The 17304-nt window shown below is 36.2% G+C and overlaps 1 protein-coding gene across 1 annotated transcript; it reads left to right on the top strand.

Annotated features, from left to right (window-relative positions):
- Positions 1 to 2973: 2973 nt before the first annotated feature.
- Positions 2974 to 8513, top strand: LOC125065959 (ecdysone oxidase-like). Its single transcript, XM_047673819.1, has 4 exons — positions 2974 to 3035; positions 5105 to 5214; positions 6239 to 6372; positions 7011 to 8513. The coding sequence occupies exons 2-4, from the start codon at positions 5115 to 5117 to the stop codon at positions 8511 to 8513; spliced, it is 1737 nt and encodes a 578-aa protein (XP_047529775.1). The 5' UTR covers positions 2974 to 3035; positions 5105 to 5114.
- Positions 8514 to 17304: the final 8791 nt, after the last annotated feature.

Here is a 17304-nt window from a genome sequence, read left to right as displayed (position 1 = left end):
AATAAAAGTCGCAATACATAAAACGTCTGCGCCACGAAAATGCATGTGGAAGATGTAAAGAAACGACTTACAGCGGCGTATTTTATGGGAAAAAGATCCGAGCGATAGTCGCTTCTATTGTTATGTTTAAACGTGCGAAATTCATTGCACGTATTAGAAAAAGGCATATTCGTCGCTGGGTGTTCCTACATTTCCTCGCTCTTAGCTCAAGCGCGCCGATCTCGCGGCTGTCAGAAATAACGCGACGGAGGTTGTTCACATTTCTTAAATAAATCACGAATTCTATTGATCTGGAAAAATTAAATTTCATAAAGAAATTCTATTCTACTTCATCATAGAATTTAAATTCAAAATATGATTATGTTCAAAAGTATTTAAAATAAAAAACTACGGGCTGTAATAACTTTGGAGATGTTATGTAGATATAGACAATATAAGTAATTATTACCTACCGGCATGCAGCGATTGCGTACGGGAGAAATAAGAATGATATTTATTCGACTTTTTTGTTAAAAATAAATTCCTGGAACTCGATCATTGCATCTTATTATCATCTATTTACTTATTGAAATACATCAATATCGATCAAGGATTTATCTTACCAGACAGAAGTGCTTATAATGTTTTGTTGGAGTCTATGGGTGACCACTCACCATCGACTGGTGCACACATGACTTCCTAAGGTACATACAAATTAGATGCCAGAACAGGGACGTGCTGCTACAATAAAAACTAAAATGTGTCGGTATAAACTACGTTAAATTACTACAGTGATAAAAAATTAAGGAATCAATTCCCAGGGACCTTCATATCAATCGCTTCACTGTTTAATAAAACCGATACTTCATTATTTCCTTAACATCGTATGTTCCTGCGAGTGCGATCGTTAAACCGATTTCGGTAACCTGAATTTCCCGAGAGAGTCAGCCTTTCTTCTTTACATATAACGTTATTCGCTTTAATTTAATACTAACTTTATTTGGTAATCGCGTTATTGAGTATTACGTATAATAGATCGTGATCGCGGAGTCGTTCGTCACACTAACATGTCCTTTTACTTTAGAATTTATTTTGTTTCGTACCTCACTCCAGTATTCGTATCTCCACAGACGTTATTTTGATGTGCTTGCGTGTTTGTATTACGAGGCAGCATCACGATCTAAGATTTATGAATATTGATGGATATACAAGTTAAGACACAGACAGATTACGAGTAACTTGGTGGTGGGGCTGTGTGCAAACCCCTCTGGGCAGGTACCGCCCACTCATCGTGTTATATTCTACCGCCAGGCAGCAATATTTTGTATTGTTGTGTTTCGGTTTGAGCGAGTGTAAAACAGGCCCAAGGGAAATTACATCTTAGTTCCCAAGGTTGGTGGTGCATCGCCGATGTCAGAAAGGGTTTGAATTACTTACAGCGTTAATGTCTATGGGCAGTGGTGCCCACTTATCATCAGATGACCCACAAACCTATCTACTTTATTTAAAAAAAATACTCCACGAAGACAATTCCTTTATTAGCTCGGATAGACCTTGTCGAGTGCCAGTTATACTGTAGTATATTTTGGTGTTGTCGGTCTCCACCATTATTTAACTGTAAACATAAAGCTCCTACGAGACATATTGATTGCAATCAGGTTGTTCTATTGTACTCCACTTCAGTCCTCTCATTTAATTTACGTTGTTTTGACGAATTGAACCTTTCACGTATTTTCCTAATAATGGGGAGATTACATCATTGCAATAAAACGTACTTTATATCGCGGATATTTCCGCGAATTTAAATAAAAATATTTTATTATAAATTACCTTCAACCTTTTTTTTGTTGAATAAATTAATATTAACTACACATATATACATACACCCTATTTCGATGGTACCACAGGTAACGTAGCGGTGGTCAACAGACAGCAATGACGTTCATTTAGTGGCGCCAGCCCAAAAACCCATTTTAATTCTATATCAGTAGCAGATTGGGGACGGACTCCGAACGAATTCATAATTCCGCCGGCTCGGCGAGCAAATAGAATTCGTGATCATCTGTAATTGAGTCCGCATTAAAAACAATCGAATCCCCGAAACCGGAGGTCACGCGTTCAGATTCGAATAACTAATTACGCGTCTTTGTGTTAACATAATTGGTCGATAATTTAGCGGCAAGATTTAAGCAAGTCTTGCGTAGCAAACTACGTCAGTAGTTTTGGACTTGCTACCTTTCATTAAGAAGTGAGAAAAGTGGAGGTTCTACGTTACAAAATTGTAATAATTTAAAAGTTATTGACGCATTAGCACAGCGTTCAACAACATACCCGTCAGCGAATTTTTAATTATTATTTAGAGGTATGAGCGAGATATAAGCGAATGCTTAATTATTATAAAGAGGTAAATTTTGTTTACATTTAATGAGGAAATCCCAGTAGCACATAATCTTGTATTATTTCAAATTGGTTTTTGATCAAAGTGTAGGCACCAATTCTTCCTAATAGCGTAAATTTTGTTTAGTTTACTTAAAATTCTACAATGTATTCGCTTTCATCCATTTTTACTCTCTACTTGTAACTGCGCATGTATACGTAACATTTGAACACTGCACTATTTAACTAAAATTTAAATTAAAAGAGACAAAAATGCGTATGCGATACAGTAAGATTTAGTTATCGTTATACTCTTATATTTTTAAAGATAAGTGTGGCCGTTAACTTCTTGTTCGATACCACCATTACACACGATAAAAATATGATTACTTATTTACAAGTACATTTTCCTCAATACGTCGCAAAATTTCATAATAACGCTGTTCTATCTGTATAGCTTACGTAATAAGCGTTAAAGCAATTCTTTTCCTTCTCGCTGTAAAGTTCGTGAGGACAAAGATCACTATAATATTATTATCAGCGTGAATGGTAAAGAAGTTAAGCAGTATATATCAACTATTTGTATTTCTAGCGCGTACTACAAACACTCGGTGTTGACTGGACTGTTTGCATCCGCACGCGGGCTGGAGTAATACAATAAAAACGCAATATTCATAGAGGTGGGTATCAATTATTCTTATATACAATTATTTGCCTTTTACTGGAACGAAGGTCTTTTCGCGGCTCACGGTAGAGAACTCGCAGAAGCTATCCCTCTCTTTCGCTTTCTCTGTCTCTTTCTACTTATTATGTCGTTTAATTATTCTCAAATATTCTTATTTTACTTTATTTCAATGTCTGTTATCTAACTCACAACATGTACCGAAAGCAAATTCGTTCCAATCGGTTGTCCCACGACATTTCTCGTTTTTTCATGAAATATTTAAATTACTATATATTTTCAAATTCATTAAATCTTCTAATTAAAATCATAATTTCATCGAATAATTACACGAGTATACGTTTGTCTTGTAACAAGTGTATGTGTGTGTGCGTGTGTGTGTGTGAGTCAAGCGTTCACTATTATATTTATTATTAAATAATAATGAATTAGCGGCAACCGATTTTATCAATGCAGACGCCAAGATCGGTACGTATAAATTATATTCTATTAATAAAAAACATATTAAAAGTTAAGTAACATTCTGTAAATGTCCTACTTGTGGACGAAGGCCTCCTATCCCTTCAATGAGTAGGTTTGGAGCTTATTCCACTACGCTGCTGGAATACAAGTCGATGGTTGTATCTAATGCCATATCACATGGACGTAGCAGAATTTAATTAAAATTACACACAAATGAAGCCCACGGAAATTCGATGATATTTATCTGGGTCTCGCCTTAACATTGGGCCATCTCAGCTCAAACTCTCCAACATTGAATCATGATGATCAAAGAGATATTCCGACCACAATATTGCTGAACTTCAACTTCGGACTCTCCACTCCCCTTATTATATATTTAAAAAAAAACATAGCACAACATAAATAAGTATTAGCAAACATAATCACGTCAGCTACCGTGTGTATATGTGTCACTGTGGGGTACGAGGCCGCCGTTGTGACCGCGAATATTTGCATTAATTTTGATTGAACGTACATAGTGATTAATTTAAAACATTATATACCCAATTATCAACATCAAAACAAAACTGTTTCACTTGTTTTTCTCGGCTCAGAGTAGTCAATCGAGCCGAGCCGAATCAATAAGCAAGTGTAATTTATTCTATATTGAGCAACGAAAAATGTTTTTGGATTTAAAATGTTGCTCAATAATTTATTGATATTATGATTGTTTTTAAATATGAATATATGTAGTTAGATCAAAGCCACAATAATCAATATAAGCACGATCCAAAAATATGCTTTATTCAAAAGTAGGCTTTTGCAAATACAAGTTACAATTGATCCAGGGACTAACAAGAAAAACCGGATAGAAACTCAGTACACTTATAGTTAGCGATACGAATCGCCTAAACAGTTCTTCAATCGAATTGAATAAAAACGATAAAACTGTTTTGAACTGAAACTAATCTTTTTATGAGGCGATTCCAAAACCAAGACGTGGACAAGAATTAAGACTGATTTTAAGGACGCGTCATCTTAGGCACATTATTTTTTCACTTCCATCACGTGTACGATGCGGCACAGACATCTTTTTAACTGTTTTTTTTTTTCATTTTTTTTTTTAATTATTTAGTTAACAATTAAACAATTATTAATTAATTAAAACGATACGCACTCGCTCTCAGTAATTATACGTGAGCGTGTAGCACAGATTCGTTATCTATCAAGTCAAGGTCTGTTATTTTTTTGATCCATATTTATTTTTACGACACACTATTACAGATAGTATATTGAAATTTTAACAAGTTTTTGTTACCATTAATAAACACTAATTTTTATTAAAAAAGGGTTATACATACATCAATAATTAAAAAAAAAACGGTATAAATCCAACATACTTATCGGAAATATTAAATAATCAAATGCTTATTAAAATATAATAGTTGTTACTTAGTAAATAAATATTTCACATAGTGTACTCAGAATAATAATCGAAGTTCTTTAGCTCAAATATATTAACAAGTTACAGTAAGTATATTTTAATCGTGTCTCGGTGCATAAAATACTACAATCATTAATTTAGTTATAAATGTATTAACAGTTTAGTGTTATAACTATTTCAAGGGTCGAGCCAATGGCATTAGCGGCGGTGATTCGCATCCAACAAGCACTCGCTGTCATCGCCTCTCTCTTGCTGACGGGATACCTCTTCCCGAACCAGGCTATCGTTAATGGTAAGGTTTTTATTTAATTCGTCTGTCTGTCATTTAAAAGTTTATCTAGATTCCTAAATTTATTAGTTTTGTTTTTTTAATTGGTTAAGGTTGGTATCGAGTATAAGAATTGAAAGTAAAGTTAAGTTACTGGATCTCGATCAAAACTCCTCCGGCTCATATCGACACTGGCAGATATAATGAAAAAGGTTGTCCAGCGATCATTTATTTCCGACTTATCGGCTTACGTTTCTTCCATGTCCAATTATACGAGCAGAATTGACCGTTTAATATCAGGTCGCCTTTGTTCATCGGCCTTCTTATTACAAATATACATACACTTATTTTATACGAAATAATTCTGCTGTCTGTCTGTTTATCGTTGTCCTTGATCGTCTGATGAAAAAAAATGGATGAATTTAGAACTATATAAACAGAAAACATTGTTTTATTTGTTTGTAAGGAATAAAGAAAAACGCCTATACCATTATAAAAAAAACACTTGGTCGATTTCAGAAATTCTTTCACGTTTAAAAAAATGTTTGTGAGTAATTATTTTATATTATCCCACGCAACGCCGGGGCGGCTAGCTAGTTCTCAATGATCTTAATCTATATACATCAAAAAGACTCAACGAGAAACAGCCATTAGGCGACTATTTCGTTAGATTTAAAAAAAGAATATCTTTTCGAGTAGGTACCAAGCATATTGATTTTCTTTATTATATTATCGTCGGGAATCATCTCTAGTTAAAATGCCACCTTGATACAAATTGTACGAATAGTGAAATCTTTGATGTTATGTCGTTATAATACTTTAAATGCAATAAATAACGCAAGGTGTCGATGGTTCTTATATCTACTATGAGTGTTAGGTATATGTATGTTTGTCTTTCAGTGATCCTCGACAATGTCCTTTGCCACTAAGAGAGTCTGAGTTATAAATAAGAACGTAGACAAAACAAATAAGGGCTCATGAGCCACAACTGCAAGAAATAAAAAATGATCGGTGAATATTTATTTATTTCACGTTTTTTCATCAACAGATTCCGATGAGTATGATTTCATAATAGTTGGTGGTGGGTCGGCCGGAAGCGTGATCGCCGACAGACTGTCTGAATGTCCGCAGTACAAGGTGCTGGTGATCGAAGCCGGAGATGACCCACCTATTGAATCAGTCGTAAGTTTCCACAAACATCGCGATTGTTGAAAAAATAATTTACCAAAAATTATCCACGGCTCCACGGCCTCTCACAACCCAGACTAATCACATACACAGTAGATTACAGCAGAGGCGTACGTGGAAACACTAGTATGCTCTCTATTTCGTCAGTCTCATTTGATCGAATGGTATCCGATGCTATAGGAGAAAATCGAAAATACCAGGGTGTTGGGTTCCAACCTCAGGTTGAGCCGATAAAAAATTAGATTTTCCTTTCGACAAGAAAACCCAAATATTAAGTGTGTTCATTTCTTGCCTCGGAAAGCACGTAAAGCCAGTTGAGTTAGATTTTCCCCCCATTGGACTAAAATAGTAATGAGAGTGATAGTGGTAATACAGAGGCATATCTCCTACGCAGTTAGATAGTCTCTCTTGAGATTAAAAATGTCTATATAATTATATAACTGACATTTTCTTTGTTGAAAAACCCAATTTAATGAGCTGACCATGAATTCAATGACGAATAACCTTCTGATTTGACACGACCTACAAATAGCTAGCCGTCGTTCCTATAGTCCTATTTTTTAACAAATCAATTCAACGTTTTATTAAAGAGTTTGTAATGTTTTAACTATATAATTATATTTATCTTGCAGGTACCGAGCATATTTGCGTTCTTACCGAGGACAAAATGCGATTGGAACTACACGTCGGTTAACGACAATCGTACAGCACAGACTCATGCGAGTAAATCATTGAATCTTACCTCTGGACATGTTCTCGGTGGCGGCAGCAGTATGAATTATATGTTTTACGTGCGTGGTTGCCAGAACGATTACGATTCCTGGGCGAGGTCGGTGAATGATTCGTCTTGGAGGTACAGCGAAGTTCACCCATTTTTTATTAAAAGTGAAAGACTAGAAAATAAAGAAATCCTTAATTCTCAATACAGAGATTATCACGGCGTAAACGGTTTCTTAGGAGTCACAAGAGGAGAGGATCGAGACGAAACCCGCAAATATTTAGATGCGTTTAAAGAATTAGGTCACCGTGTGCTCTTAGATATCAATGGTAACAGCACATTAGGTTACACGATACCGCTATTTACCATTGCCAATAATATGAGACAAACCACCGCTCTCACAAACTTAGGCAGAAACAAGCATCGGCCGAATCTTCATGTCCTAAAAAAAACCTTAGTAACAAAAATATTATTCGATGAGAATAACAATGCGATTGGCGTCAATGCATTAACGGAGGGCGATGAGCTGATAGCTATCACAGCAAACAGGGAAGTTATAATATCAGCGGGAGCAATTAATACTCCGAAACTCCTTATGCTCTCTGGCATTGGTCCGAAAAACCATTTACAATCTCTAAATATTCAAGTAAGAAGCGATTTACCAGTCGGTATGAACTACCAAGACCATCCTATTATTTTCGCTGCAATTAAAATGGAAGAGTCGCAAACGCGACCACCACCAAGTGATCCTCACAAACCCTCGCCCTCCTTCATCGGCTACGTCGCACTGAATGACTCGAGTACGTGTCCCGATTACCAAGCTGTTCATTTTATTTTTCCAAGTAACTCCGAATTACCGTATCAACTTTGCATATTTAATTTCGGTTTTGATGAAACTGTTTGTAGGAATTTGATAAAAGCCAGTAACAACCGTAACATATTATTAGCAAACTTAAGCATACTACGTCCCAAGTCTCGAGGCAGGGTCTTGTTACGGAGTACACATCCAAAGGACCCTCCACTGGTGCACGCTGAAATATTTTCAGATGAAACAGATTTAACAGATTTGACGGATTACTTAGAAGATTATTTAAAAGTCCTGAACACGACATATTTTAAGGACGTCAACGCTGAATTCGTGGACCTTGAACTCGAACAATGTGAAGGGTTAAACTTCGGCAGTAGGGAATATTGGCGGTGCTACGTAGAATGTACGATGTCGACCATGTTCCACTACTCGGGCACGTGCGCCATGGGGTCAGTGGTGGACGGCCACCTGCGCGTGCTCAATGTGAGCCGGCTACGAGTCGGTGACACGAGTGTGATGCCCGTCATTACGAGTGGGAACACTAACGTTCCTGTGATTATGATTGCGGAGAAACTCTCTCATATGATAAAACAGTTACACAGTAATTAGAAAAACTGACGCTTTCAATAGATTAGGATTAATGTTAAATTTACTCTTTATTAAAAGTACAAACATAATAAGCATTTATGATGTTTATTTGAAATCCCTGGTAAAGACTTATATAAAGTTATAATGTGCGCAAACTATTTTCTTTAACTTTTCTCCACTCAATGTTACACTCTATCGAATACATTTATCAATATATGAATACGTAAAGTAAAAATATGAAAAAGTTAGTATATTAACTACTACTATTATTGAGATCATATTAAAAAAGAACACATAAACTCTATAAAAATGTACTACCATAGACGGATGAGACGCAACAGTCGCCCAGTGTAACTAGTTTTAACATAAATAAATAACCTCATAAATAATTATTCTGTGCGCGCTTACAAATAAACAGCCATCGAACAAGCAGGGCTCGGTCGATATGTTTAAAGTGAAAAGTTAACAAATATATACACACAGTGTGCAGTACGTATAGCGTAGTACAGTATGTACCGAGGCAGCTGTATTTGTTGCAACAACAAACATTTACTCGGGAATTTCAACGTAGTTTACAATGTTCCCAGCTAATAAGATCTGTTTCTACCTTCATAGACTGCGGTTCGGTTCTACTCAGTGTATTCGAGCCGATAGAGATTAATTGCTAGAAGCTTACACGCATATTTAAACACAGCATTAGTATTTACGCGAGAAAATATATATATATTGATTTTTACTCGACTGAAACGTGTTGAAAACGTAATGTATTTCATCTACGAGGGTGGTATATTGATTTTGTTTTAAAAAAAAAGAAATTACGTCGTTTTTGTAATTCCCTGAAAAAATCATAAACTAATATACATTAAACTTTAGGATGCAACGCGTTTAAGAGGTTTTAGTACACAATGTTATTATATAAGTAGCTGTGTTTCGCAGTTTGGCCCGCTTTATATATTTACAAAAGCTTGTGTGTGAGTGAATTTTATTTTTTTACACTTATGAAAGATAACATTTAAAAATAGCAGATAATTTCTAGTTAGGGCGAACGAATTTGCACCCCTTCGTATAATAGCGAACGACTGTATTGGTTCGTAATCCACGCATCGCTTCCTTTTCTGTTCTTGCGTGAGATGGTCGGTTAAGTGCTTCCAACAAAATTAAAAGTAGCTTTGTAGTGCACATCAGGCATCCTCTGATCTATAAATATTAAATATTAAGTGAGAAATATCTAACGACTCTCATTGCAACGACGCCGCCTCGGGAATATTTTGTTTTCGAATCACGACAACCATTCCTTTGTATCAGTGTCGTATATTTCCAACAGAGGGACCACTTTGATTTAGATTTACGACGAAGAAAACTATATAGTTTTCAATATATTTACGAAGTGCAAAATCATATAAGTAATCTTCTGGTACGTAGTAAAAATATGTATTACTTATCCGGGCTACTTGCCGAAATGACCGTAAACCGTGCCCGGTCATTGTACGGTCGAAGTTATTTAAATAAACAAACTACTAAATCCATATCATCGGTAGCGGGAGAACTCCTAATTTCACCTAATTTTACTCATTTAAAACTTACCCATAATTCCATATAATTAATTTTGACTTGATTTTGAATTTGAAAACTACAACTGAGATGAAAATATTTACAATAAAATACTAACATACAATTAAATATAATAAATATACGGTGACAACACATAGAGTCGTATTAAGGCTTTGTTGTAAGCTGCGGTACAATGACAATTGACAACTGAACTACGTCACCGACTCACAGCTACCGGCGTTCTGGTTGATTGGTTGTACAGCCGAGCAAAGATAAGTTAGGATTGATGAGAATAATATTGAAATGTCAATGATATATATAAGAAAAATATATAAAATACTTTTAGTTAAAGAAGCAATTACAAGTCCTTGCTAATTATCAATTGTTCTTTTCGCCTCTGCCAACCATCCACTTGAATCACAGTATCTAAAAAAATATCGATGTTTACTATGACAATAATAAGTGTCGAAGGTATCTCTCAAGACAGTCGTTACAAAAAAAAAACTAAGTATTGCAACTCTTCTTACTGCGTAAGTGATTCGCTGTAAAATGTTAGCGATTTCGTTGAAATGGTAACTTGAATATATTATTAAGTAAACGTCCCCCCGCCGGCGCCTGCGGGACGCCCGATCGCAGCTTTCTACCCGATAAAAGCAAGCGCGGATAATTATTTTACGTTACATATTTTCTTACGATTAACATCATTGCGGATTCTGAGGAGCTCAGATTTCCCGCGGGAACATGAGGATTTTCCTTTTAGCGGTGTATACGTCGGGCTCGGAGTGCCGTGTGGCTTGAGCGATATTTATTGGATACTAGCCGCTAGCCGCGACTTTAGTCATCTCGCCTGGATGTTATAGCGATACATTTTCACGGTGATATGAAACCTAGTTACTCATTCTCACTCCTCTCGGGTTCAATTACCGGTAATAATTCTTACAATTATAGGGTTCGATAGAACCGCAGTACTGTACGCATGCTTTTTCCATTCTCAAATAACATATTATATCTAAGCCTTGGAAAGCATGTTGGTCCAGCGGCTAAACCCTCTCCGGTGCTATTATGTTATGTGCTGGAATATTGAGTTCGCGTGTGTCACTTGAGACACTTGTGCAGAATGATATCTGCTGCGCAGGATTCTTGTACCAGTGATCACATTGATAATTTAAAAAATATATATAAAATTAAATTAAATTTTACTTTTTATCATGATATTAAAATTAAACAATGTAATAAATGTCCCACTGATGGGCTAAGGCCGCCTCTCCTTTTGAGGAGAAAGCTTGGAAAGTATTCCATCAAACTGCTCCAATACGGGTTAGTTAATAGACATGTGACAGAACTTCATTGAAATTAGACATCCGAAAGTTTGAGACAAGAGATAGGGGTCGTGATATCAAATCATCCTAAGCCTGCTGATCACATACACAAGTGGCAGTTTTATTGCTAGGAATCGATAAACGATATAAAACTAAAATTTTATACGATATTGGAATCAATATTCAACCGCGCTCTCAAAACATTTACACACTGACGTTATGGCCGCACTGCGATGTGACACCGAGCTATTTTATATTCGCAAGTTTGTATCAATTCGTTTATGATTGCAAATGTTACAGAAGGTAAAAATAAAATTACGTGTTTTTTTTCAACGCGATATAACCCTTACATCGATTCGTGCGCCATTATAAATGCATACTTACATTTTTCAGAACTATATAAAACAATATTTAATCAGTTGGAATTCATAGTATAATTAGAGTTAATCTCACAAAGGCCGCGATCACGGTCCCCAACGAATTCATAATACCTCGTCACTCAAACGGAATACATAATCATATGTAATCGAGCCTCCAGCGCGGCAATCACCTCGCCTGCATTAGTTATCCACCGCAATGCCAATGAGCAATATTAAACTGGACAGATATAATTATTTATCCGCTGACTGCGGAAGTATGTATAGTATAATTTCTTAGTAGCTCCGGCTCCTCGGTTCAACTGTTAGGAGTTATATAATAATAAAGATCGCTCAAGGCTGGCATAACTAACTCAAGGGAGATATCAGAACAAAGTTAAGGAGGTCAAATGAGAGGTCATTGAAGATTCCGTCTAACTGCCTCATGGTCCTATAATCAGATCACATAGATTTGGATATAAATGAATTAAAATGGACTTCCTAGATTAGTTTACACAATACCTTTGTTAATATATGTGCAAGTGACTAGCTGACATAATGCGGTGAACATTAAAACTGTACAAAAATCTGAAATATTGACCCACACATACCAAAGGAAAAAGTTAAATTTTAGAATCTAAATAAAAGTGCTTTGAAAAGTTAATTAATTAATTGGTAAATTTAACTAAAATATGGTGTGCGTGTGTGTGCAACAACCACCACATAGATAAATAGTAGAAACAGTCTTCAGTTTTTTTATTTTAAAATTATAATGTTTTTTAATTGAATGCGAATAATTCATTACAATCAAATAATAATAATCTTACATATTACGATAAATGTAATTTCTTCATTTTTTACCATTACTCACAATTTGTATTTATTTATGTACTTATTATGTAATTATAATAAAATAAACATTGTAAAATAAGGTAAGGTGTGAAGTTGTCTATTTCGAGCGGCTTGACACTTAATTGGCAGTTTAGGGAGCAACTTCACCGTGTAGTTTACATATCACCCTGAACTGGCGCGTTATAAAGTTCACTCTTCACAATGGCGCTGCAAAACCGGAACATAACAACACTGGGTACTGCTGTTTGGCGGTATAATATCTGATGAGTGGGTGGTAAACCTACCCGACGGGCTAGCAAAGCCCTACCACCAAGTGAAACATTTAGTGATTTTCACAAAATGTTTTGAATATTTTGTAAGCCGATTAGGACGATTCTTTTTAATTAATATAATATAATACCTCAAAGGATTTTTTATCGGTTTGGAGCAAACTCACCGATGTGGATACTAGCCATTAATTTTGTCGCCAAATATACATAATCTGTATGATTTTGTTGCGGCTTTAAGAGTGAGGAGTGATTAAGGGCACAATAAATAAAAACGGTATCAGTACGTATTGCAGTGTGCACGGGCGAAGTAAATAAAACAATATTTTTTCTTAGACTTGATTGTTGTTTGACAGATTTATTAAAAACTTGAAGTTTTATTCGATATAATAAAACTATAAACACATACCCAGTGAATTAGCAATTGCGAATATAACCGACAATTTCGCTAAACGAGTCCCGGAATCCCGGGATAATCCGCACAATAGTGAAGCACCGTTGTCATAACAACAGAACAGCGAGTTCAGAATTACCACGTCCGACGAAATAGTTCACCCTCAGAGCTCATATCGACAATTCACGCAAGTCACTTAATGTGGTCTACATATACCAAAAAAGTTTACCATTATGAATACACTATTTCCGACGTACGACGATAAATGACGTGTTCAAGACAAAATCTGTATCACTCGTCAAATGGTCTGGCCATTCTACTCAGTTAAACACTATACTGTAACTGAGGTACTTATGAAAGGTTGTACCAGTGTAATTACAATTATAATATAGTGCCAATAAGGGAAGGGGTTAATTGATGCCAAGGCGGAAGGCCAATTTACTCGTATATCTTCTACTACAAACAAAAAATTAATTAAAGATTCTTCTATTTTATATGATTTAAATAAAAAAATAACCTACATTACGAATCCTAATATAATTTCAATGGAAACTGACATGTACAGATGGACAGCGGTGCCATTTCCGACGGCGCTTGTTCATTGACCTTAACGAGCACGTAACTATGCGCGGACGGAGCGCGCGTCGTTAACACGCAGCGCTAATGGCTTTCCAATATAAATATTATTTGCAATCCCGGCCGAATCCCGGACCCTGGGATCGGTTATTACCGGCTTTGTACAAAACCAATCATCATTCGTTCATATCAAACCGTTATACCGCTTATTTATTTTACATATTGCTTCATATCGCGGAGTTCAGAAGACAGCGGCTATTTGTTGATTGATTACGATCTGAGTTGTGTTCCGCGAGCAGACAACATTATCATGAATTACAATAACTATATATGATTACTAAAAAGATATACACATATGTAAGTTTCCCATTTTTCAAATGAAAATCAATCACATGTGGGTCATACGAGCATACGAGCAAAAGATCGTATAGCCAATTTTTATGGGTTTTTATTATACTATGTTAAAATAAAACCAATAACACAGTTGGCCCACAAGTTTTAAAATTATTCGTGTTCTTTAAATCACAGATATGTGGAGTACTGAAAAGTGGTAAGAGGTCAACACCGCCATAGACATGGCCGCAGTGCGAAACATTGCCCACTCGCTACATCACTACCAATCTTGGGAGCTAAGAATTTGTGGTCCATGTACTTGTAATTGCGCCCGTACGTCTTTCCCTGCGGATTATGAGAGTGAGTGTACAAAGAGTGCGCATTATAATACTCGTATGTCCCGCGTAGCCGGCTAGCCTTGAGGTCAGCCGCCGTGGCCGATCACCTGTAGTTCTACTGACAAACTACACTGGACTCGAGATAACTCGGTAAGCCAGTGTAATTACACGCATGTTGGAAGGTCATGCTGGAACAACAATACTAAGTCGTTTAGTGGTAGAATAAGTTACGAGTGGGTGTTCCTACCCTGACGGGCCTTAACAAAGCCCCAACACCACGAACAAAGCGGTACCTCGATGGTGCTAATTGATTTATTCGCGTTTCTGCATCGAGTAATACATTACTATAATACTAAAAGCTGAATAGCGTGAGTCGCTGTAATTACGTATTATATAATAATTTTGTTCCACGCAGGTTTCAATGGTTTCGTTGGCTGGAAAATGTAACTTAATAATATTCGAGTAAATCTCAAATATTTAACACTCTTCTTTAGCCTTTATTCCAGCGGCCTTGAAATGTACTTAACCCGTCCCAGTCTAAAAATTATCTCAAAACAAGCCGTTGCTCGGTGTTTGCATGACAAATTCCAATGCGTTTATTCAGTGTCATCTGCATTGCACGTAATGTGTATTGGTAGTCAAAACAAAAACTATCAGCGGTGCGGAAGAATCGGCGAAAGAAACTCAAAGGGTTTTTTTAACAAATTTTATATGAGTTAGACTTTTTTTGAAGACGAACAAAAAACTCACTTTGAGACTTACAATATTAGTAAGAATCGCGCCTATTAAAAAGCTAATTTCAATATAAATACGCTTAGGCTTTAGAGCTTAGGGTTAATCCGTTTGTCCGCTGGCCAACAAAAATACTTTGAAACGTACGCGTACAGTTTGTGTTCCGCTTTAGCTCAGCGCTCGTACCGCTTCATCCATCTTATTTCACCTCAAAGTGTCGGGAAAGTCCCGCTACTATTGTTATTAGCCGCGATAAAAAAAAACTTAGCTCATAAATCGTTATATTTACGACGAAAACATGTTTTCTTTCATTTTCTGCTCCAATAAATGAAATAATGTAAAATAAATTTCCATGAAAGCGTTTTAAACACCCACACGGGTCATAAATGGTTGGTGTCTTAGATTAATACCAATGTCGTATTAGGACTTTAATTTCACTTTACTTAAGACAATGTTAGAATAAATAACTGAATCGACAATCGTACTTAAAACTGACAACGTTAATAAACATTATTGTTTTCAGTATATCATCACTATAACGAATAACAACCCGCCACAGACATTTTACATTGAAAAAGCGTGCGCACGCACACACAAGCGTGCTCTCTATTCCCTCACATAGCATGAATTCCGCATAATGACTACGTCACGTCAAACCGAAACGACCGGAGGAAATGATCAAGCGCAGAAACAACGTCTTCACGTGTTCTCAGAGGCAGAGGAGTGTAACAAAATCAACCACCTAACTCTGAATTTCTTCTTATCAGTTACCCAAAATTGAAATCTAGGACCTCAAAGTCTGCAGCCTTACACTAGACCAAGGTACCATATGTACGATATTGGATCCAAAGATAACCTATTTTAATTCCTCGTCTGGAATTAAAATACAACGAATGTTTGATTTATTTCTACTTGAATTTCTGCATCATTACCCGAGAATAATAGAGACGGTAATCCGTTGAAAGTAAGACAAAGTAAGGATCGCCATCGCCATTAATAAACAAGTTATTTGTTTCGCAATTATTCCGTTTAATTAGCTTTAGTCCGACCCCCGCCGGCCAACCGCCATTGCTTTAACAGACTCTTGTTATGGAGTTTGCAATTGGTTTTTTTCAATTACTTAGAAAATATAAGATAATAAAATAAATGAAAAGGTAAAGCGCCATGGATGACGTCGCTGTACCTGCCGATACTCACTCGACCGTCTCAGAGGAAAATAAATTATTGCTGTCCTTGTGTCGCAAAAAAGCAAAAAAGTTTCAGTCCAGTAAATACTGCTCCAATGCACGTTTCCTCACGATTTTTTTTTTCGCCGCCGAGCACGAAGTGAATTATGAACAAAAATTAAGCACGTGAAAAATCAACGGCGCTTTATCCGTGTTTAAGCATATGAAGTTTGCGCTTCGCTAAGTTTCATAACAACCACTTCATAGTAAACTATGTATTTCATGTCGTTTGTGTGCGATACGCCTTATATAATGAAACGAATTCTTATTTTAAGATAACCTTGACTTTTTATAACACATTTCCATTTGCATCACAATATCTCATCGGCGAAAAAATTACTCTCCAAGTCTCCGGAATACGTAATCTTATAAAGATAAAATTTTATACACGTCCAACAATTTCCGATAAAAAAGTTTGAAAATACGAGTAAAGAAAATAATTGCGAAGCGAGCGAACCCATACGTACGCATGGAGGTCTGCTTACGGAATAATGGAGCTGCTTGCATTGGGCTTGTAACTTTATCCGCTAACCGCCCGTTCTCATTTGTTTATTGTTTGCTTAATGAACACATGATAAATAAATACACCTGCTCCCTAGTACTATCCCTTAATGTCTTATACTCGCCGCTGGTATGTCTGTTTGTTTGTGAGAAGTATAATGCTAGCTCATTGAATGAAGATGAACGTTGATTTTTACCTTTAATCCATAAAAAGCTGATTTATGCAAATCAACTCCCCCTAGGGTGAACTGGGATGGACTGGAGGTCGAGTAGATTACAATCTCTCCGGAATGATAAGATCTACAAACTTGAAATTTAGCACGAATGGTCCTCACGTTACGAGATCGTAAGCACCTATTGAGAACGCG

Source organism: Vanessa atalanta, chromosome 8 (assembly GCF_905147765.1).
Source record: "Vanessa atalanta chromosome 8, ilVanAtal1.2, whole genome shotgun sequence".
NCBI classification, from domain to species: Eukaryota; Metazoa; Arthropoda; class Insecta; order Lepidoptera; family Nymphalidae; genus Vanessa; species Vanessa atalanta.
This window is presented reverse-complemented; position numbering and strand designations above follow the sequence as displayed.

Bases quoted from the DNA above. Each gene is read 5' to 3' on its own strand.
- LOC125065959 (XM_047673819.1), top strand. From the start codon at position 5,115: ATGGCATTAGCGGCGGTGATTCGCATCCAACAAGCACTCGCTGTCATC. The intron at 5,215-6,238 runs GTAAGGTTTTTA...TTTCATCAACAG, and splicing joins GAACCAGGCTATCGTTAATG to ATTCCGATGAGTATGATTTC. The intron at 6,373-7,010 runs GTAAGTTTCCAC...TTTATCTTGCAG, and splicing joins ACCCACCTATTGAATCAGTC to GTACCGAGCATATTTGCGTT.